This window comes from Seriola aureovittata, chromosome 24 (genome assembly GCF_021018895.1).
Source record: "Seriola aureovittata isolate HTS-2021-v1 ecotype China chromosome 24, ASM2101889v1, whole genome shotgun sequence".
NCBI classification, from domain to species: Eukaryota; Metazoa; Chordata; class Actinopteri; order Carangiformes; family Carangidae; genus Seriola; species Seriola aureovittata.
In genome coordinates, this window is record NC_079387.1 from 4,346,104 (window position 1) to 4,370,367 (window position 24,264).

General features: G+C 43.5%; 1 protein-coding gene across 24 annotated transcripts in view; it reads left to right on the plus strand.

Moving 5' to 3' along the window:
• The window catches only part of LOC130165133 (uncharacterized), a 34,406-nt gene that overhangs the window by 9,595 nt on the left and 547 nt on the right, over positions 1-24,264 (plus strand). For 8 of the 24 annotated variants that reach the window (XR_008826731.1, XR_008826736.1, XR_008826728.1 and 5 more), the window contains 3 exons: positions 447-510; positions 10,706-10,821; positions 11,347-11,369. Coding sequence is in view for 7 of the 24 variants with exons in the window: in XM_056370088.1 (XP_056226063.1) it covers positions 447-510; positions 1,154-1,250; positions 2,163-2,404 (403 nt within the window). In the remaining 17 variants the exon portion in view is untranslated. The other 16 variants (XR_008826725.1, XR_008826726.1, XR_008826727.1 and 13 more) reach the window with 16 other exon arrangements.

A 24,264-nucleotide genomic window follows, 5' to 3' on the forward strand; every position in this document is an offset into this window, starting at 1 on the left:
CTGCTTATTATATATAGTTGACATGTATTGTAGCGGGGAAGAGGAAAAACAATACAACTTATCTTTATTGTGCTAGATGACACAAAGCTCAATGACTTACATTAGCCAAAATAACACAGTCACAGTCGCGTGCTACAATAAGAAGCCCATTAGCCCGTTCCCCTCTTTCTTAGCAAGGGCCATGCCACGGTCTTTGTGTCATTTATCCATTACTTTAATCTTTTATTCATTTATCTTTAACATTACAAATATTCACTTATTCCTCTCTGGGCTGCAGCCGTCTTTAAATTTCTGTATATTGTTATCTTATCATCACCAATGACCTCAACCACTTCGATATTTAGTAATGAAACCCGATGAAAGTGTCATGTTTTACGTATATCACTGCAGCTCAAACATTTTGTACCACGTCAAAACACTTACATCTGGTTTATTTCTTCTTACAGGCGGAGACGTCTGTTTCTCAATATCACACTCAACTGCGTGAAGACCGTGACTGTCTGCAGAGCGGTGAGAGGGTTTCTTTTATCTTCACATGTTTTATTCTTACACAAAATGCTCACTTTTCAATCCTGTGGCTTTCACTTTTACAACAGAGAGATTTCATTTATCCAGAAAATTCAATCAAATACATGCATTTTCATCTCAATTTAGTCTTCCCTCAACATAGGTACAAGCCACCACCTGTAATTTCACATCATAGACATCAGTTGTTCTTGTCAATAAAACTCACACTTCCCCAAATCTAGGAGAACTGTTGTAATACAAATTTCACTTGGCTTTTCTATGATTCAATGAAAAAATGACATAGTATAATAAGACATAAAAACATTCAAATAGTTATAGTATAGTAAGGCCTTAAAAGCGAAAAGATGACATTCTATGGTATTGCAAAAAAATGTGAAAAAACAACATAGTATAGTGAGGGATAAAAACATCCAAAAAGGTCATAGTATATTAAGGTATAAAGACGTCATAGTAAAGTAAGGCCAGAAAAGTCGTAAGGTGTGTTTCAGGGCCGTCTATCAGGACGCAGACATCTACCTCCTGGACGATCCTTTAAGCGCAGTGGACGCTGTGAGCGACCAGCTGAACTTAAAAGTTTAGTGTGTAGCAAGTGTCGGACGAAACGTGTCTGTGTGTCCACGAGCAGGTGCATCTGCGGCCTGCCGAAGAACAAGTGTCCCGTCCCGGTCGCCCACCAGCTGCAGCACCTCAGGGCCGCCGACCAGATCCTGGTCCCGAAGGAGGTTTGTGCAACACATTCACCGACACCTGCCGCCGCTTGTTGCACTTCAGACGGCGCTTTCAGCTCGCTCTTCTAAAGAGGATATAGTTTATTCCCTCGCATCACCGGCTCCGGTAAAACTATGTCGAAGGTACGAGCTATGCGCGCTAGTTGCTCGGTAGTTGACCGTACAAACCGACACGGAAGTCTTTTTACCCCCAACGTCCGAAGATCCGAAGACCCAATGGATTTGTTTTATTTTTGATGGAGATGTACCATTTCTAACCATTTCACGTAGGACCGCTTTCTCAACGAGGGCCAGTACAATGCGGGATTATAAAGCACGGATCAGCACCGACTGTCCGAAACCCAACTTCAAATTTGGGAACTGTAAGTTTCACCATTTTATGTCGCTTTACCGTATGTGCACGAGAGCCTGTTGCACGTGTTGTTAGCACGGCAGCTAACGCGGCTAAGGTTTTGCCTCGTGCACACAGACGGGTGCAGATTGTATGCAATTCCTCTGCTTGGTGTCGCCGTGTGACGTCGATTAGAGGCGCCCTGCTAACTTTATCACACTTGAAAGGCGTTTTAACTGTCCGTAAAGTCGAGCCGGTAAAATTCCGGGCTTGTTTATCGGTGCTGTGAAAGTTAGTATTGAGAGTCACGCCTTATGATGTCCGTTTTAACGTTTGTATCATGTTTCCAGATTCGGTGCCTGGAGGGAATATCTAGATGAGCGCAGAGTTACAGGGGATATGTGAAAGAGGATAGTAATACACATTTTTTGTATTTTGCAGGGATAGTGAGCTATTTGCGGCATTTACAATCTATTGACGACCCAGTTTACACATAATTGAGTGCATTTGTTGTTATCAATTTTGCACTGCTTGCAGCTGTTGCCATAACTACTGCCTCTGTTTCCTCTGTTCAGGCCAGCACATCAGCTTCCCGCAACAATACCTGGCTGCCATGTCTTACGATGAAAATGCTGAGCGACCGAAAGCCCAAACAAAAGAAGGTGAACCACTGTTCAAGGTCCATTTTCCAAAGGCCGTGAAGGGGGAATGCAGAGCTACACCAGTTAAGACTATAAGTGTTATATTATTTTATTTTTCAACCAAAAAATGTTTTGTACACATTGTAAGTATTAAGTATGTAAGCATAATGTTATGACAGTTCCACCGACAACAAAATACAGTAAAGAAAATGTCAGGAGATAGTTAGAAATAGACTTTCAATCAATCAAGTTTTGGCGCAAAAACAACACTGCTCATCACCAAAAGAACACCATACCTACAGTGAAGGGTGGTGGTGGTGGCAGCATCACGCTTTGGGGCTGTTTTTCTTCAGCTGGAACTGGGGCCTTAGTCAGGGTGGAGGGAATTATGAACAGTTCCAAATACCAGTCGGTGTTGGCGCAAAACCTTCGACCTTCTGTTAGAAAGCTGAAGATGAAGAGGAACTTCATCTTTCGGCACGATCTAAATCAACCAAAGAATGGCTTCACCGGAATAAGATCGAGGCTTTGGAACGGCCCGGCCGGAGTCCAGACCCGGATCCCATCGAACATCTGTGGGGTGATCTGAAGAGGGCCGTGCACAGGAGATGCCCTTGCGATCTGTCAGATTTGGAGCGGTTTTGCAAAGAAGAGTGGGCAAATATTGCCACATTAAGATGTGCCACGCTGATAGGTTCCTACCCAAAAAGAGTGAGTGCTGTAATAAAAGCCAAAGGTGCTGCAACAAAGTATTAGTTTAAGGGCGTGCATATTTATGCAACCACGTTCTTTTAAGTTTTTTATTTTATATTTTTCCCCTTTAAAGGTTTCAGTTTGTTTTTCAATTGCATTGTACAGGTTATAGGTCACATTAAAGGTGGAAAAAGTTGTGAAATTATTTGTCTTGCTGTCATTTTTTTACATCACGAAAACCTGGCATTTGAACAGGGGTGTGTAGAATTTTTATATCCACTATATGTTGCGTTTCACAATTGTTTATACGGATCCAGTGAATCCTACAGTTTTTTATTATCACTGATTATGAGTGCCTCATTTGATGTAAATAAATGCTTGATTGTTACTAAAGAAATGACTCCTGAATTCATATATTATATGCACACTATCTGCTGCTGATATGCCTTATTATACTATGACGTTTTTTGCCATTTTTATGCCTTATTATACTATGACGTTTTTTGCCATTTTTATGCCTTATTATACTGACGTTTTTTGTCATTTTTATGTTCTACTATAATATGACTTTTTGTGCCATTTTTATGCCTTAGTATACTATGACGTTTTTTGAAATTTTATGCCATACTACACTGACGTTTTTTTGGCATTTTTATGCCTTAGTATACGATGACGTTTTTTGCCATTTTTATGCCTTAGTATACTATGACGTTTTTTTGAAATTTTATGCCATACTACACTATGACGTTTTTTGTCATTTTTATGCCATACTACACTATGACGTTTTTTGCCATTTTTATGCCTTACTATACTGTGACGTTTTTTGAAATTTTATGTCTTACTACACTATGACGTTTTTTGTCATTATTATGCTCTACTATAATATGACTTTTTGTGCCGTTTTTATGCCTTACTATACTGTGACGTTTTGTGCCTGACTATACTATGACGTTTTTTGCCATTTTTATGCCTTATTATACTATGACGTTTTTTGCCATTTTTATGCCTTATTATACTATGACGTTTTTTGCCATTTTTATGCCTTATTATACTGACGTTTTTTGTCATTTTTATGTTCTACTATAATATGACTTTTTGTGCCATTTTTATGCCTTAGTATACTATGACGTTTTTTGAAATTTTATGCCATACTACACTGACGTTTTTTTGGCATTTTTATGCCTTAGTATACGATGACGTTTTTTGCCATTTTTATGCCTTAGTATACTATGACGTTTTTTTGAAATTTTATGCCATACTACACTATGACGTTTTTTGTCATTTTTATGCCATACTACACTATGACGTTTTTTGCCATTTTTATGCCTTACTATACTGTGACGTTTTTTGAAATTTTATGTCTTACTACACTATGACGTTTTTTGTCATTATTATGCTCTACTATAATATGACTTTTTGTGCCGTTTTTATGCCTTACTATACTGTGACGTTTTGTGCCTGACTATACTATGACGTTTTTTGCCATTTTTATGCCTTATTATACTATGACGTTTTTTGTCGTTTTTATGCTCTACTATACTATGACGTTTTTTTCCATTTTTATGCTCTACTATACTGTGACGTTTTTTTGCCATTTTTATGCCTTATTATACTGTGACGTTTTTTGTCATTTTTATGCCTTACTATACTGAGACGTTTTGTGCCTGACTATACTATGATGTTTTTTGCCATTTTTATGCCTTATTATAGTGTGACGTTTTTTGTCAATTTTATGCTCTACTATAATATGACTTTTTGTGCCGTTTTTATGCCTTAGTATACTATGACGTTTTTTTGTCATTTTTATGCCTTACTATACTGTGACGTTTTGTGCCTGACTATACTATGACGTTTTTTGCCATTTTTATGCCTTATTATACTATGACGTTTTTTGTCGTTTTTATGCTCTACTATACTATGACGTTTTTTGCCATTTTTATGCCTTACTATACTGAGACGTTTTGTGCCTGACTATACTATGACGTTTTTTGCCATTTTTATGCCTTATTATAGTGTGACGTTTTTTGTCAATTTTATGCTCTACTATAATATGACTTTTTGTGCCGTTTTTATGCCTTAGTATACTATGACGTTTTTTGAAATTTTATGCCTTATTATACTGTGACGTTTTTTGTCATTTTTATGCCTTACTATACTGTGACGTTTTGTGCCTGACTATACTATGACGTTTTTTGCCATTTTTATGCCTTATTATACTGTGACGTTTTTTGTCATTTTTATGCCTTACTATACTGTGACGTTTTGTGCCTGACTATACTATGACGTTTTTTGTCATTTTTATGCCTTATTATACTGTGACGTTTTTTGTCGTTTTTATGCTCTACTATACTATGACGTTTTTTGCCATTTTTATGCCTTACTATACTGAGACGTTTTGTGCCTGACTATACTATGACGTTTTTTGAAATTTTATGCCTTATTATACTGTGACGTTTTTTGTCATTTTTATGCCTTACTATACTGTGACGTTTTGTGCCTGACTATACTATGACGTTTTTTGCCATTTTTATGCCTTATTATACTGTGACGTTTTTTGTCATTTTTATGCCTTACTATACTGTGACGTTTTGTGCCTGACTATACTATGACGTTTTTTGTCATTTTTATGCCTTATTATACTGTGACGTTTTGTGCCGTTTTTATGCCTTACTATACTATGACGTTTTTTGAAATTTTATGCCATACTACACTATGACGTTCTACTTCATATCAGGTCAACACGCCACCGTATGGGTCACTCTCTCCGAGGGTGAGCCGTTTCAGGATACAATTAGAAAATCAACACCTCCGTCCTTTGGGCGCAATCAGAGCCTACAAATACAGCTGTGCGATCACCTGCTCAGTCTCTTTTTCTCCTCCTGGAGCGGGGTGTGTGAGTATGGTTTTCAGATTGAGAAATGACAGAACGAGATATTGTGTGATTTTGGGATTGATTTATCTGCCTTCTTCTTACAGCAACTGCTAGTATTGCTTGCGACGAGAAAAAGAGTGCGCGGATGTTTTTTGTGGATTTTGGATCTTTGTGTGGCGCTGCGGGGAGCCTCTTTTCCCGGGAGGGAGAACGCTTCCTCATGGCTGTATTGTTGTAAAAAATAAATAAATAAAAAAAAAAAAAAAAAAAAAAAAAAAAAACGAAGGTAAAGGGAAGAAGGAAAACCTTATCTGCGTTCCGGCTGAGAGGGGCCGCTGCGTCCGGAAGGTCGTACGCTACCTGAGGCCTTTTTGTTTTTGCCACACTTGTGTTTTTTCGTGCTGAGAGGAGCCGCTGCGTCCGGGAGGTCGCACGCTACCTCAGGCTTTGTTTCACCTTGCGTCCGCTGGGCGGTCTTGGCTTGCCAGACCATGTCACAGGATGGTGAGGGTTTTTGCTCTCCATCCCTTGCCCTGGGCCAGGCCCATCAGCTGGCTGAGCTGGAGCCGCAGGTGGTGTGCGATCCGCCGCTTGAGGAAGGGGGGCGGCGCGCACGGAAGAGGAAGCGCCTTGCAGAGCTTGAGCAGCTACAGCGGCAGATGCAGTCTATGCAGGATACCCTTCAGGAGCTGGTGCATGCACAGCGTCCTTTAGGGCTGCACACCATGACCAGGCCAGATCCTGGGGACTTGGATAGGGATCCAGATGTGCTCTCTATTGCAGCCTCTGACAGTTTGGAAGGTCTGCACGACCCCCAGTCCGAGGAGGATGATCAGTCGTTCTCTGATTTTGGGGATGCTTCTGTGCCTGAGCAGTTGGACCCTTCTGATAGAGCTGTGATTGCGAGGGCGGCAGCACGCGCACAGCTGTCCTGCCAAGCTCCGCTTCCAGCTACTTCAGTGTTCGACAGGGGCTCACGGCGGCGCAGGTCAGACGGGCTCCCTGTGTTTCCTGACTTTATGTCAGAGCTGCAGGCATCATGGAGCGCTCCTAGCTCTACAGCCCTTCCGAGGTCCCAGCTGGCCGCTCATGGGGTGGCTACAGCCCCTTGAGTGGGCCCCACCTTTGCTATGTTAGCAGGCGCTGTGGCAAGGGCTGGCAGGGATGCCACTCACCCTAACAGACGCTGCAGGGCAACTGATATCATGCCTCAGCTCTGGCGGCCAGGTTGGCGTGTACTGATTCCTTGTTGCTGCTTTATTTGGAAGGCCTGCTGCAGGATTTGGCTTCAGCGGCCCCAAGTGATGAGATAGCCGAGATGCTCCGTGTGGCAGACATGTTACTGCGGGGTACCAGTGCACATGCCCGAGCCCTTGGTCAGTCGATGGGGCAATCTGGCTCACCTATTTCCTGGTTCCAAAGAAGAACCTGAAGAAGTTCAATCACTTCCTGAAACGCCTGCCCTTCCGTATGCTTCGTCCGTCACGTCTTCTGTCATCTGTAAGGCGTGGGGACCGGTTCACTGCAGTGGACCTGCGCGACGCGTACTTCCACATTCCCATACACAGGGGCCACAGGAAGTACCTCCGTTTTTTCTTTCAAGGCAACGCCTACGAGTACAACGTCCTCCCATTCGGCCTGTCCTTGTCTCCTCGCACCTTCACAAAGTGCATGGAGGCAGCGCTGGCCCCTCTGCGTCGCCAGGGGATTCATATCTTGAATTACCCGGACGACTGGTCGATTTGCTCCCCAACCGAGCATCAGGCTCAGCTCGACACCATGACAGTGTTGAGCCACCTCGAGAACCTGGGGCTGCGGGTGGAATATTTAGGTTCGGTTCTGGATTCGGCCTCGCTCAGAGCTATCCTGACCCAGAAAAGATGGAGAGCTCGTCACAGTTAACTGTGGGCAAGCACATTACAGTGAAGTGTGCCCGGAGGCTGTTGGGCCTCATGGCAGCAGCATCCCAGGTGGTGCCCCTGGGGTCGCTTCACATGCGGCCTCTGCAACGTCGGCTTGCCAGGCACAGAGTGAGCCCCCACGAGGATGGCCTGAGGGCTATCCCGTTGTCCTCGACTTGTCTTCCGGCAGTGGCACGGTGGACCACTGCCCTGGGCCTCAGGGATGGTGTCCCGTTGGGCCCGGCGTGTTCAAGGGTGACCATAACTACGGACGCCTCAGAGGCAGTGTATCGGGCCTTGGTGCATTTCCTTCCGGTAATTCAGGGGAAGCATGTGTCGGTTCGCACCGACGATTCAACCGTGGTCGCTTACATCAACCACCAAGGGGGGCTGCGGTCAAGGTCCCTGCACGACGGGACGCACAAAATCCTCCTCTGGGCTCATGCTCAGGGTGTGTCCCTGAAAGCCATCTACTTGCCAGGAGTGGCGAATGTGGCAGCAGATCTCCTGTCCAGGGGCGGCCCCTGGCCAGGGGAGTGGCGACTTCACCCACAGGTTGCGAAGGCCATTTGGGCTCGGTTTGGGAGGGCCCACGTAGACCTCTTTGCCTCACAGGAGACCACTCATTGCCCGCTGTGGTACTCCATAGCGGGTCCGGTGGGGACTTTGGGGGTGGACGCTATTGCACATCAGTGGCCCCAGGGTCTGTTGTATGCTTTCCCCCCCTTTCCACTCATACCAGTGGTATTGGCCAGGGTTCTGCTTGTGGCCCTGAACTGGCCACATCAGCCGTGGATGGCGACCTTGCAGAGGCTGTTGGCAGGAACCCCTTGGTGCCTCCCAGTCAGGCCAGACATGCTGTCACAGGCTCGGGGAGAGCTCTGGCACCGGAATGCGGGAGTTTACAGGTTACATGCCTGGCCCTTGGACGGGAGCCGCCCTGTGGCTTGAGTCCTGCCGTTATGGCTACCCTACAGGCAGCTAGGGCCCCCTCTACCAGAGCGCTTTATGCTGGCCGATGGGAACGGTTTTGCCAGTGGTGTGCGGAGACAGGCCGGAGCCCGGTCTCTTGTGGGGCACAGGGGGTCCTCTTGTTTTTGCAGTCCCTGTTAGAGAGAGGGCTGACTGAGTCCACCTTGAGGGGCTATGTGGCTGCCATATCTGTTCGTCACATCCCTATTGAGGGTAGGACGTTGGGCGCGCAACCCCTTATTGGCCAGTTTTTGAAAGGGGCTAGACGTATCAGGCCATCACGGTCCCGTCATGGGATTTGCAGCTGGTGTTGCGGGCTTTGTCGGAGTCTCCGTTTGAGCCCTTGTCCAGTTTGGGGCTGGAGCTTGCCATGTCTTCGGCGAAGCGGGTCTCTGAACTGCATGCCCTGTCCGTGCATCCGTCCTGTTTGAGGCTGGGGGAGGAGGGCTGTGCCATCTCTCTCCTGCCTAATCCAGCCTTCTTATCTAAGGTACTCCCTCTGTCTTTCGTGGTGCGGCCCTCGGTTCTGGAGCCCTTTCACCCTCCACCACACGACTCTGTGGAAGCGGCTCGGTTGCAGTTGCTCTGTCCAGTGCGGTCCCTAAGGGCGTACATCGCCCATACGGCCCCAATTAGACAGGCTGACCAGCTTTTCGTCCGCCACCAGAGGCATGTCTACGTCTTGGGCACTCTTCAAGGGGGCTCCCTCGGAGGATGTCTGTGCGGCGGCCGGTTGGGCCTCTTCTGGGACCTTTGCAAGGTTTTACAGACTAAATGTTGGTTCATCTATAGCCTCTGCTGTCCTGCAAGCAGGCCAGTGAGGCATGTGGTCCCTACCATGCTGAGACATGGCTTCAGGGTTGGTGTTCACCCGGTGGTTTTGTTGTGGGCCTTCTTCTCTGTCCATAGAAAAGGAACAGAAGAGCTGGCCAGTATTTTCTTTTGCAGCAGGTGACCGGGTCGGTCTTTGGCTGTTGTGCCCCATGGCTTTATTTGTTTATTATTTCTTCAATAAAATGTAATGTGATCAGTGAACGGTTGTCCTGAGTGTCTTTCAGCCTCACTGCACCTCTTGCCTGACCTTATTTGCTATACTGTTGACCCATACGGTGGCGTGTTGACCTGATATGAAATAGAACGGATGGTTACAGAAGGTAACCAAGGTTCTATGAATAAAGGTCAACACGCCAGCTTGGTTTTGTCGGTCATTAGGCTGGTTCGGCCTCAGTCGGAGAAAAGAGACTGAGCAGGTGATGGCACAGCTGTATTTGTAGGCTCTGATTGCGCCCAAAGGGCGGAGGTGTTAATTTTTCTAATTGTCTCCTGAAACGGCTCACCCTCGGAGAGAGTGACCCATACGGTGGCATGTTGACCTTTATTCATAGAACCTTGGTTACCTTCTGTAACCATCCGTTTTTTTGGCATTTTTATGCCTTACTATACTATGACGTTGTTCTCATCCATACCTTCAGCTGATCCAGTGTAAAGGTCTGTGTCCGTGTGTAGTGTGATTATAGATCAGCTCTAGCTTCTATATTGATACTGTGAAAGTATCAAAGCCTCAGTCCACAGAGAAATGCACACAGCCTTAAAACCAGCCGTCGGGACTTCCTGTAACTTTGTGATGTCACAACAAAGCAGTCACTGCTCTGCATTTCCCTTTGCTGATCATCCACTACAGATAATGAGTATCTCCGTAAGTCCGAAGGCTCCGTCTACCTCCACGATGTGCTCACAGGAAAGTCCGAGGAGTTCTTGAGCAAAGACAAGTTTGTAGGTCCCCCCCCCCACCCATCCACATCTGTGTTTCTTCTGTGTAAACATTATAAACCACATGACAACAGCATGAAAACTCCATGTGAAAAGTTTGTGCTTCTCCTCTGACACAGAAGGAGAAGAACGCGTACGACTACCAGCTGTCTGCAGACCACAAATATGTTGCGTTCATGAGCAACCGCTCCGAGGTACGTCGGCCTTTCAGGACACAAAGCCTTTCTGAACTTGTGTGTGTGTGTGTGTGTGTGTGTTTGCATTTCCAGGCCTTTGTTTGGGGGAATAATGTGTACATAAAGACGAGCCCCGGGTCCGCACGACAGCAGGTCACGTTCAGAGGACAACTGGCTTTTAAATGGGATCCCAGACTGGGTCTATGAGGGTGAGTGGCACGTGTGAAACTATGAGGGTGTCATTCATTTTTTAGGGTTAGGGTTAGTTCTGGTTAGGGTTTAGGGTTTAGGGTTGGTTCTGGAGGCTGACGGCGAAGACTGGGTCTCGCTGGAGGGTGACCAGGAGTTGACTGGGTTGGTTGGCTGGAAGCTGGAGACCAGGGGCAGCGACAGACAGAAAAAGGGGAGTGCGCGTGTGTGTGTGTGTGCGCACACACACCTGGGAGGAGAGGGTGATTGAACACAGGTGGGGCAAACGGGACAGAGACAGAAAGTACAAACATTCAAGGGAAACAACTACAAAATTGTGACATTTGCGTCGGTGTTGTTGAAGCAAACAAAGTGTGAGCCAGGTCAGAAATCTTAGCAATGCTTTTTTGATGTCATCGTTTCTCCAGCATTTCACTGTGAAAAACCTTTTGACCACAATCGTGAGCACATGCTTGTTTTATTTATTTATTTATTTATTTATTTATTTATTTATTTATTTATTTATTTATTTTATTTTTTTATAGCATAAGGAACTGAACTAAATCAGCTTCACACTTTCCCCCTTCCAGAGGAGATGTTCTCAACCAATCAGGGCCTGTGGTGGTCACCTGGGGGGGGGGGGGGGGGGGGGGGAGCATGTGGCTTACGCTGAGTTCAACGACACGGAGGTCCGCAACATAGAGTACACCTGGTACGGCGAGAAGCAGTACCCCAGCACTGTTTCCATTGCATATCCAAAGGTGAGACATCAAAACACACACACACACACACACACAGCTTGTTCTGGGATCATTGTGTTGTTTATACCACGCGCTCTGGGTTCAGACTTGTCGGTGTAGTCGTATTATCTGGTGTATTTGACGTTCTCGTCTGGTGCAGCCAGGTACTCCCAACCCGGTTGTGAAACAACGTGACAGAAATCACAGAGGTCCTTGTTCCAGCCTCATTCAGCACAAGGTAACGTAACAGTTTTTATTATGTGGATCTATTAAACAAGAAAGTGAGAGATAAACAGTGTCATGTGGTGGAAATTACTGCGATTAAGTTGCATAAACAAGGGAGTTTTATTCCGCTGAATGTAACTCAGCAGTTGTGGCGGGACAGTCTGCAGCTGCGTTCTCATACATTGTCCTTGCTGATATGTTCCCAGACGGCTTAATGAATACACTGCGGTCATGTGATGTGTGAGAACAGCAGCTAAAGGATAAGGGGACAGATCTGTCTTTTCTTTCCTGCCCTCAGTGAGAACTACTTGGCCACCGTCGCTTGGGTGACAGACACCCTTATTGCTGTCCAGTGGCTGAAGAGGGTTCAAAACCACCTCATCCTCCAGATCTACAGCTTGAGTGGATCCAGGTAGGATCCTGTGGAGGTAAAAACATGTCATCAACAAACAAACAAACAAACAAACAAACAAACAAACAAACAAACAAACAAACAAACAAACAAACAAACAAACAAACAATATATCACAGGAGACATTAGGGGCTGTAACACAGGGTCTCAGTCACATGGTGCATGTTCATTTAGAGTGTATGTGTGCCTGCCTGCCTATGTAGACATGTTACCATCCTGTCAACACCTCCTTAAAATAAAAGTCAAATACTGCACCAGTAACTTACTATACTATGTCATTTTCTTACATTCATAACTTACTAAATGAGGGCTTTTTTTGATGTTTAATACACTGAAGAGCATCTGTGTGTTGGTCCTGGAAACTAGTAAGATGAGAAGATTTGAACTGGCAACCTCTGAGTCTGTAAAGTATCCCTCTAACTCTTTAAGCCACTGGGTCAAAGAAGCATCTTTGTCAAGACTTGTAAGTCCTATTAAAAAAAGAGATTTCAACATACAACCTGTACAACCGGTGTTTTGGGCAGCAGCCAAACACCCCTATGTTCTGTGCCCCACTTGTATAAATCAAATCAAATTGGATTCACCCACTTCCTGTTCGACAGTGTGAGCTTTCACCTGGGCCTGGGGGTAGCGTGGACGGGAGAACACGCTACAAACACTTGGGTAACTTGATTTAAAGTAATGAGTTGTTAGTCTGAAGTGAAAAACAAGCAAATGATTGACAGGTAGCTCGTTTAGCGCCACATGCTGAAGCTTGTGTGTTGACTTTGAAATATCTTAACTGGTGATGTCATTGGTAGGCAATGTAGGAAAAGGCAAAACACATGAAGCTGTGCAGCTTTGTATCCTGCTCCTCAGCTCAAGATCCAATTTTGGGCTTTTTTTTTCCAGGAGCTTTGAAACGTGTCAGTCATGCTCACATGCAGGACACTGAAGTGAAGGGCAGATGTTACTGGGCAAACCTCTTGTGATTCACTGTCTCAAACTTGGTAATGAGCTGATCTGAACCACAGTGTTTGAAATTGCCGCATTGGGTGTTGCTTTCAGCACTTTGAGCTGTTGGCCTTAATATTCCTGTGCAGGTGTCTTTTAAGACTTGCCTCAGTGTGTAGTAAGATCAATATGAATATACTTTGAACCAAACTATACTATGGTTTTTAATGACTTACTATATGTCTGTTTCACAGACCGACTCAGTGGCTGGGCGTTCAAAAGATTTATTTAAGAAATGGAAAGCGAAGCAAAAGAAAAGCAGTCAAGGAGCTTTTGCTGTTTAGAGAAAAAGGGTGAGTGCAGTGAATGTCCACACCAAAGAATTGAGTTCAAATTGTTTAGTGAATCTTTTCAGCAAGCAATGAACAATTACAGAATTCTGGATCAGATGTGCCTTTTCCTAACCAATAACAACAAGTGTCGGTCCTGATCCAGTGTATTTATACAAGTACAAACAAAGAAATGTGCACGGGCGTTTTGTCGGCTTCCTCCTTCCCGTCTGACTCCGACCTTAAATGTCACCTAAGGCTCGGCGTGCAAAAAGGAAGACAGTTAATAATATATAAATTACCCCCCTACACATGCCCATAGGGTGATCTGTATCAGTGGTTGTAAATAGTTTAAACGACCCCTCACCCTTAGCACCTAAATATCCACTAGTATAAATAATTAAACAGTTTTAACTTTAATAGTCTGAAATAGTACAATCAGGTCTGTGAGGTGCACGGGAGCCATGAGGAAGACAGCCAAGATGTAAAGGGGGGGGGGGGGGGGAGAAGACATCATGTAGCACACTAGGCTCAGGTGTATCGCGTCAGGCCCTGCGTCCAGCACCTGAAAGGAAAGCAGCAAAAACAAACAGGGATACTTAGCACCCTGGCGGTGGGGTCATCACATGTCATTTTAGCGCCTTACTATACTACACCATGTTCTCCCCTTTTTTATACACTTAGTCATTCCCCAACAAGTTCACCCATGTGTTCCTTCATCCTACACAGCTGAGAGCAATGAAGCACAGTGCAGTGAGACAATGAGGGTAGCAATGGCAACTTACCGTCCTCTGCTCGGTGCCTCCAACCCAGTCACACTTAGAGTTCCTCCATTCCTCCGATTCTGTTTAGCCGAGTCTTCTCGGTAGACTTCCTTTGTGTGAAGAAGAAAGAGAGAGAGAGAGAGAGAGTGAGACAGACAATGGAAAGCGGCGTTACCCTCCTCGTCCGGAAGTGCAGAAAAGAGAAGCAACTTACCGTCCCCTGCTCGGTGCTTCCAACCCAGTCACACTTAGTCATCCCCCGACAAGCGCACCCATGTGTTCCTCCATCCTACACAGCTGAGAGCAACGAAGCACACGGGAAAAGTGCAGAAAAGCAACTTACCAGTGATGCGCGGGTCCGCACCCGCAGATATCCGCGGGTCGACCTGCGCATCACTACAACTTAGCGTGAAAAGCGGCGTTACCCCCCTGGCCTCTGTCGGTTTCGTCTGCTCGGTTGAGTCGCGCAGGTAGAGTCGCAGGTCTTTACCCACGTCGGTCTTCACACACGGAGGTCTTCACACACGGGTTGCACGCGGGCTGACGCTGGCTGACGCTTCAGCGGTGCGATACTGCTCAAGTACCACACTGCTGATTGCTCCAAACCTGTGAACGGCCAATCGCGTCGCAGCGGCCGAGCCTCCGCACGGCTGCACCTCGTTAACTCCTAATTGGCTCCTCCTCTCTCTCCCAGCTGACAACACACAAAAGTACAAAACACAATTAATTAATTAATTAATCGCTCACTCCCTCTAAAATGACTCTGTTCTGAGTAAAGACATCAAACAATCATTGGAGCTCATCTTGGACACTGCAACAAAAGCCTTTGCTCTCCACAAACACATTGCTACGCCACCAGGAAAACAAACTATCATCACAATCAAGGCAGGCGTCATAATCTGCCCACACACCCATAGCCATAAACAACAAACTCTTAACTCCTGCAGAAACACAAACAACACCGTATTCTGATGAACAACTTCATCAGCCGGTCCCAGACACACCAACAGAGAAAGAGACAATCTGTAATTAACTAACTGCTGACTCATCTAAACAACACACAAACAAATGACTGAAAATACACAGAGCAGTAATGGACTCCAGAGACTGCAGCACATCACAAACTCCTGTCACTGCAAACACTTTTTACTACAGTACAATTCAAAACTCTGCATGAAACTGTTCACACAACACAGCTCTACTGTCTCTCAATAAACATGTTACATTTTCCTTCCCCAACAATCAACTTCCTGCAGTGAACCCTTGTCAACACAAACACAGACATCTCTCTCTCCTCCCCCCCCACCCAGCTGACAACACACAAATCACTCCGAGACTTTCCAGCAACAACTATTCCTTTGTACAAAACACATTACTTACTTACTTACTTAGACAAACAGGTGAGCTTGGATGTAATGTTTGCATTGTGTGACACTGCAAACATCTAATCAAAGCATTTCACTCACTAAACATATTACACAAGCAAAATCACAACAAGGCACATCTGCCCTTACAACTTGTAGCTCTATTACTCTTATCTTGTCAAACGCGTATCTGCTTTAACTTTGAAGCTACGGTCGGTATGTGGTTACGGGTGGAGCTGCTTCTTCACCCGCAAGAGAGATGAGAGCTGATTCCTCTTAGCTAAAGAGTAAACACAACATATACTCTGACACTTTTCAAGCCTCGCTATACTAAACCTTTTTCACGCCATCTAAAAGCAAAACATTAAATGTCTGATAAATGACTTTCTACCACTTACCAAACTATAAATACCACATGTGTATTTCTACTAATGTCACACACCGACTGCAGTTGTGGACATTAAATCTCAACCACATGAGCTCCAAACTACAATCTGCAGAGGAGAGGACTCACCAGTATCTGCTCACTGTCTATGATGGTGTTGAGGCGATGAGCCACGGTGAGCACCGTGCATTCTCCAAACTTGTCTCAGATGGTTCTCTGGATCAGCTCATCCATCCTGTTCACACACAGTCACAACACAGACAGTCATCCAGTGGAAACAAAAGGAAACTAAACCTTTACCACAATCAAATCTTGTGTGTCTGTGTGTAGCATGTCTCATACCTGGGGTCCACATTAGCCATGGCCTCATCAATGATGAGGATGCAGTTCTTCCTCAGGATCTCTCCGGCCACCCACGCTCAAGTTAGAGCCCGACTCGGCCAGAACCGTCTCCAACTTCCTGGGCAGCTCCTCCACGACCGACTTCAGCTGCACCTGCACATCTACACAGACCGGGGGGGGGGGGGGGGGGGGTACATCTGTGCCATGGTGTGTGTGTGTGCTGGTTGAAAGGATCCAGGTTCTTCCTCATGGAGCCGGTAAACAGCACTGGGTCCTGAAAGGTCACTACTGATTACACATCTAGTCCAAATACCAGACATTTCCAAAACTAATCACTTAAGTCATATAAAGAGTTCAAAGTTAAGGTGACAGGTGCTTCATTTATTCCTGTAGTTGATTAAGACAAAGTCAGCAAAGAAAGCACAATGAAAGAATTCAAAACAAAGTAAAGACCCATGTCTGTTTAAAAGATCCAAACACACTCGTTTCCTGGCGCTCGGCCGCTGAATCGAGCCGCTCGTGACCGATAAAAGCTTTCATTTTAAAAGGGTTCGCTGTCCTCCTGAGGCACAGGAACCTGAGGAATGATGGACATCCTCTGGCAGAGGTCACAGAAGCCAATCTCTGAGGTCAGGATACCGTCCAAGTAGATCTTTCCCTGAGGTTCCGACAGGCGGAACAGAGCTGAGACCGGGGAGCTTTTCCCTGCACCGGTTCTCCCCGTGAGCCCGACCTGACACACCAGCACAAACAACATCAGCTTCCCTTTAAACATCACGTGAAACACCTCTGACCTTTTCTTTGGGTCCAAACGTGGCTTTCAGTTCACGCGGCACCGGCAGAACACAGAGGAAAGACTGAAAAGCTTTGAAAAAGAGCCACTCTTTGTCTCTGACAGAGTGGCTTGAGGGGTTAGAGGGCTACTCTATAGACTCAGAAGTTGAGACTTCAAAACCTGGTTTCATCTTACTACTTTTCTGGACTAACACACAGAGGAAAGACCGAAAAACTTTAAGACAGATCTTGACTTTGTCTCAAACCGAGTGGCTTCAGGGATTAGAGGGCTAACTGTACAGACTGAGAGGTTGACAGTTTAAATCTGGTTTCATCTTACTACTTTTCTGGACTAACACACAGAGGAAAGACTGAAAAGCTTTGAAAAAGAGGTGCTCTTTGTCTCTGACAGAGCGGCTAGAGGGGTTAGAATCAGAAGTTGAGAGTTCAGACTTGGTTTGATCTTATGACTTTTCTGGCCTTACTTTACTATGCCGCCTTTATACCTAAATATACTATGACCTTTTTGGATGTTTTTATGCCTTATTATACTGTCGTTTTTTCAAATTTTTTGCAATACCATAGAATGTCATTTTTTCACTTTTAAGGCCTTACTATACTATGACGTCTCCATACGTTACTATACTATAACTTTTTGGATGTTTTTATGTCTTATTAAACTATGTCGTTTTTTCGCTTTCTTTTGTCATAGTATACTATGTTGTTTTTTTCACTTCACCCAAAACCGCTCGCTCTCTAGAGTAGCCCTCTGACTCCTGAAGCCGCTCGGTCAGAGATACATACAGTATCTTTTTCCCAAAAAGTAGTAAGATCAAACCAGATACAAACCCACAACCTCTGAGTCTGTAGAGTAGCCCTCTGACTCCTGAAGCCGCTCGGCCAGAGATGAAGAGCACATCTTTCTCAAACCTTTTCGGTATTTCCTCTGTGTGTTGGTCCCGAAAAGTAGTAAGATCAAACCATATTTTAACTCTCAACCTCTGAGTCTATAGAGTAGCCTTCTTTTCTGGGACCAACACACTCTCACTCTCTCTCACTCACTCACTCACTCACTCACTCACTCACTCTCTCTCTCTCTCACTCTCACTCTCACACTCTCTCTCTCTCTCTCTCTCTCTCTCTCTCTCTCTCTCTCTCTCTCTCTCTCTCTCTCTCTCTCCTTCCTGGTATAAGAGTGAAAGCCACAGGATTGAAAAGTGAGCATTTTGTGTAAGAATAAAACATGTGAAGATAAAAGAAACCCTCTCACCGCTCTGCAGACGGTCACGGTCCTCACGCAGTTGAAGAAACACCTGTAAGAAGAAATAAACCAAATGTAAGTGTTTTGACGTGGTAGAAAATGTTTGAGCTGTTTTCATTTTCTACCGCTTATCCTTGCGGGCGAGAGGCGGGGTACGCCCTGGACAGGTCGCCGGTCCATCGCAGGGCAAACGCATAGAGACAGACAACCGTTCGCACTCACAGCCACACCTATGGTCAATTTAGAGTATCCGATTAGCCTAGTCCCCGTTTGCATGTCTTTGGACTGTGGGAGGAAGCCGGAGTACCCGGAGAGAAACCACACTGGCACAGGGAGAACATGCAAACTCCACACAAAAAGGTCGCACGGCCGAGCCGGGACTCGAACCCCAAACCTTCTCGCTGAGAGGCGACAGCACTAACCACTGCACCAACGAAAAACTGACTGAGTTCCTGGAAGTGATTGAGGTCATTGGTGGTGATAACATAACAAGATACAGAAAAGGTTGCAGCCCAGAGAGGAATAAAATGAAGAAAGAAGAAGCGGTAATGGATAAATGAAGCAAAGACCATGTAATCCTCCTCATGCCACTGCAACAAACTACTGCACAAGCAAAGATACACACTGTTTTCTGCAAAGCCTTATCTCTTAACTGTCAGAAAATATAATATGTTTTGTCAATGTCATTTATATAAGTCTGTCTTCTGTCCAGGCTGCCGAATGAACAGAGAAGTGCTTTCTGACTAAAGCACCGCAGGCCGTCTTCCCCTCTTTGTTTTGATTTTCCTTTGCCTTTTCTATCAATGATATCACCAGTTCAGATGTTTGAAACTCAACAGAGAAATTACATTTCAATTATTAATACTACTACTACTACTACTACTACTACTACTACCACTACTACTACGATTTCCTTTGACATGATTTGGAAGTTAATGGCAGAGCTACACAAAGGCATTTGATGTTACTTATTTTCATACTTGTTTCGTGATATTTCATTGAATTGAACTTACCCAAATGTTTGTAGCATGTGCTCCCATCCCAGCTCCGTCCGACCCGAGGTGAAAGGTCCCACTGTCAAACAGGTGTTGGTTAAATCCGATTTGATTTATAGAAGGGGGAACCCGGATTGTACTAAGTGGGGTAGAGAACAGAGGGGTGTTTGGTTGTATGTTGAAATCTCAGCTTACTACTTTTCGTAACTTACTATATTAGATTATTACAGAAATTGGATCACTAAATTAATACATTTCCTGCCTACTGACATTTACTTGACAGCAGCTAATGAAATATATTCATATGTAATAATCTAATATAGTAAAATTCCAAAATGTTTAATAAAACTGGCAAGCTTGAGCATGTGGGGCTTCTCCTGCTCTTCGGCTTACTTACTTACTTACTTACTTACTTACTTACTTACTTACTTACTTACTTACTTACTTACTTACTTACTTACTTACTTACTTACTTACTTACTTACTAACTAACTAACTAACTAACTAACTAACTAACTAACTAACTAACTATTCTATGAAATTTTATGCCTTACTATAATATCATATTTTTTTTGCCTGATTATAATGCCATAAAAACATAGTGTAAATAATGCATACTGCTTGATTGTGAGACAGTATGATAAATATACACATTCTTAATAATCAGACTCGTCTCTTTGCTCTGCACAGCTCCTCATGGTCAGTTTCTATGTTTGCTTGGTTTTGTCCCCTCTAATCACCATCGCTTTTATTCAGCATTTGAATGTAGCCATTGTGCACTCAGTCTATTTTCTATCACTGCCATGTTTTATTTAATTTAACACAGTACCGCTGTCTAAAGAAACATCAAAACTCGTGAGTTTTCCAACACTAACATGAAACAAAACTGACTGGGTTTCTGCTTATTTCTTCACTTCATTACAGCTGTTAAAAACATGCAGGAGTCCAAACAGAAATAAACACAGAAACTCAATCACACCTCAGTAAAACAGCTTCATCCCCTGTTCGATAATAACATTGCTCAATTCTAACAAGCATGTTCAAAAAATTAAATACCCATGCGTCATCTCTACCTGGGGAATGATGGACATCCTCTGACGCAGGTCGTGGAGGCCGATCTCTCCCTGCGGCTCCGTCCTCGCCATGTTCTCCACACGGCCCACTGGACGTTTCCTATCAGCGTCACGGCGTAGGTCAGCACGAGGCCCACCCCTCCGGCCTCAAGTCCTCTCTCTCTCTCTCTCTCTCTCTCTCTCTCTCTCTCTCTCTCACACACACACACACACACACACACACACACACACACACACACACACACACACACACACACACACACACACACACACTATTTAAAACATTGATGTTTTAGTAAGTAAACAAACAAACAAACAAACAAACAAACAAACAAACAAACAATGTAGTGCCCTTAAACTTCCACCGGATGTCTGAAGAAACACAGAGAGGCTCCAAAAATAAAACAACCAATAACTACACAAACACTGATTTTTAACAAAAAAACAACAACAACATCATAGTATATATAGTTATATAACTGTTAACCCGAAAGTTCTTTCTACGCAAACAGTTTGAGTAAAAACCACTTTTAAAAATTCATTTTATTGCATTACTTAAACAGTATGAGTATATGAAGACTGTATGAGACAGTCATTGAGTGTACTAATTTTTGTAAGTTCAACAAACTTAAACTATCAAGTTTTACCTCAGGCCACAGTGCTGCCCTGTTGTGATTGGCTCAAAACCCAAGACAAGTCTGTGCTTGTCCGTTGGAGGTTACAGAGAAAGTAGTGCCATTTTCTAATTTTCACAGAGCAATTTAAGGTCTTTGCACTTGCCTTGGACAATACATTTTCTGCCTGCATTTATCTGTTTTTCGCAAGTTTGGACACTTTTAAAGGACATTTGCCGTAAAGAGGATACCATTTTCTGCCTGAATGAGGTGAGTTGTTTTCTCTATTCAAGTACTACTAATTAGAAACTGGAACTTTTGTTTGAAACATGTACATTTGAATACGTTTGAATTTGAGGTTGACTCAGGTAAATTTTGAGCATTGGACAATTGCAGCATTGTGTTTTTAGAATAGCTCTCTCTATTTGTGTGTTCGCTACATACAGTTTTGCAACAGTGGTGTAAAATACATATTCATGTAGTTTTGGAAAAATAAATGCCCACTTTTAACATTAGCCTCATTAGCCCTACTATTTTTGTTTAAAGCCTTATTAAAATGCCTTGGAAATGCAAGTACTGCCCTGCCATCTGTAAGAAGAGAGCACAGCTTTTAAACACTATAGGGCTAAATGGCTCAGTTCTTGCATAAGTCCCATGTTTTAGCCGCTAAAACATGGGACTTATGCAAGAACTGAGCCATTTCCTTGCTTGCATCAGGAATGTATGTGTACATTCAAGTCTCTCAATGGAGACTTGGAGTTTAACAGGGTTGTCGGGAGAAATCTTGAAGAAGAGTTCTTTGGTGTTCTTGATAGTTTGTGTCCAAGCTTGATGGAAATCTTCAAGAGGAAGACAGGTCGGATAGGCAAGCAGTTAGCTGACCTGCTACAACAGACAATGGTGGGTTGATATTTCTGTTTTGTCTTGTAATGATATTGATGGTAAATTCATTCATATTACAAAAACTAATCTTCTCACCTTCCCTTGTGGTATATGAACAAATAAACTGATAAAAGATATATTTCTTTGCTCTCCATTTAAGTGTGTGTTGTACCTCTTTGCAGAGCACTGAGCCAACAGCCATTAGATGCTGGGGATGGGGATGATGCGTCTATGTTCCTTAAGAGCAGTTCGGTGAGTAAAGTTTTTTGATTGGTATTTTTTTCGTTCTCCTATGTTTCGTGTATTTGAGATGATGGGTTATGATAATTAGCATTAGGCCACTAAAGCTCTGGTCAAAAAAACTGTGTGCTTCACCCCGGTCAGCAGCACACCTAAACAGCTTGTTGATACATTATCTAAAAGAAAACCACTTTGAATTATAAAAATAACAATAAATAAAAATCATAATATTTGTGAAGACCATACAGCTGATTGTAGACAAATTGCTGTTAACCTGAATATCCTCTTTTTGTCTTGTTTCTCTCACTATAGGCTCTTAATGAGGGAGACTCCGTGGACATTCCAGTGGGAATCCTCTGCCATGAGGACACCAGTGCTGCAAACCCAGCATTGCCACAACTAAACCCCTCAAGAGTGGGGATCATCCTAGAGGGCAGCCTTGTAATGGAAGACCTCACCAACCTACCTCAAGCAATGTGCCTCTTGTTTGGCTTTGCCTAAGCACTCCATCTACAGTACCCAAAGTGCTTGAAAAACACTTTTACCTTCATTCAGCAGGTAATGCTAAATTTGGGCCGAAGTGAGCTACCGCCAAAGCTTCAAAAGCTGAAGAATGATCTTGCAGTGTAAGACACATTCATGCTCATGGAACAATTCTTCATGTCCGTGTCTGGATTGTTGCACATACTGTATACATTGCACTGATTGGAGCAAATATTTTTGCAGTTTTGTATGTGATTGTTCTTGTACTAGATGTGTCTAGTATTGTTTGTTTTACTGAAATTATTCCATATTTTAGAAAGTTGCAGGGCTTGTTGTGTGGCACACAAAGCATACAGTTTTTCTTTTTGCACTCGCAGTAAGCTTCTACATGGTCAGTGTTGTTGTTGTTTTTTTGTTTTTTTTTCAAACTTGAAAATTGTTCACAGAGCAAACAATTAAAAAACTGTGCTGTGATGTATTTGGAAGGAAATCGTTTCATCATTTTCATAATTCAATACACATGTTCTATGAGCTGCATCATAGAAAGGTACTGTAAGGTAATATCTGCAGCAATAAGTAAGAATATACTGTTGTACTTGTTGGCAAAGACCCATTTTGATAATTTTATGAAAACAAGGTCTTACTGTTATTATGGATTTGCATAAAATAAATAAAATGTACTGTATTGTGTGGTCATTAACAAAAGATTAATTTAATTGGAATTTTATTTTCTTATCCCAAACATAATATTTTAACATTTAATATATTCATATTTTTAATAAAACTAGGATTACAAGTGTATTTAACTTATAATATTACGTTTTGACTATACTACTTTTAAGTAGACTCCACAATTCTTTTCGAGTGTATATAACTTAAAAATGTTAAATTCTGACTATTGCACATTTAAGTTGACTGTACTTAAACAAATTAATTTTCTCTACTGTCAATAACTTAAACCGTTTGAGGCAATCACTTGACGCAAATGGTTTAAGTACAATCAACTTATCCGGGCTTACAGTGTACTGTCTCGTCATCACTTTTGGTAAATAAGCACTATTGTGAATTGTGTAATGTAGTTACCTGTCATGCCTCCTTAGATATACTTTTTACAGTCTGTGAAAATGTTTGCTGTCTGAGGGCTGCTACAGGTGTTCAATGTCAAGTCCAGTAAGATACTTTAATAGATGCATTTTGATTTTATTCATTTTTATCCCTGTTTTGAGCAGAGATGCTCATCGTGACATCTTCCTTTATGTAGTCCATTTATTTTGAGCATTACAATAAAAGCTGTCAATCAGCATAATCGTGTCTGTCAGCAACATTATCTTTAGTCAAAGACTGAACTGTGCAGTTTTCTACACTACACTGTTGTCAAGCTCCACATTATATGCAATAAGTGACACGTTTGATATGTAGCCAAGCTTACTTCTTACCCACCTTAGCTCCACTGTCTGTGAGTGAGTTTTTGAATTTAATAAGCTTTATATTCTGGTCAACGTTTCCATTTTTCCTCTATATTTTGGATAGGTGCCCCTGCGGAAACTGTGCAACCGTGCCCGCAGACGCTGAGAACATCCGATACCACAGGTAGCATTCTCACTAGACACACTAATCAGTCATTTCATTACATTTATAATAAACCAT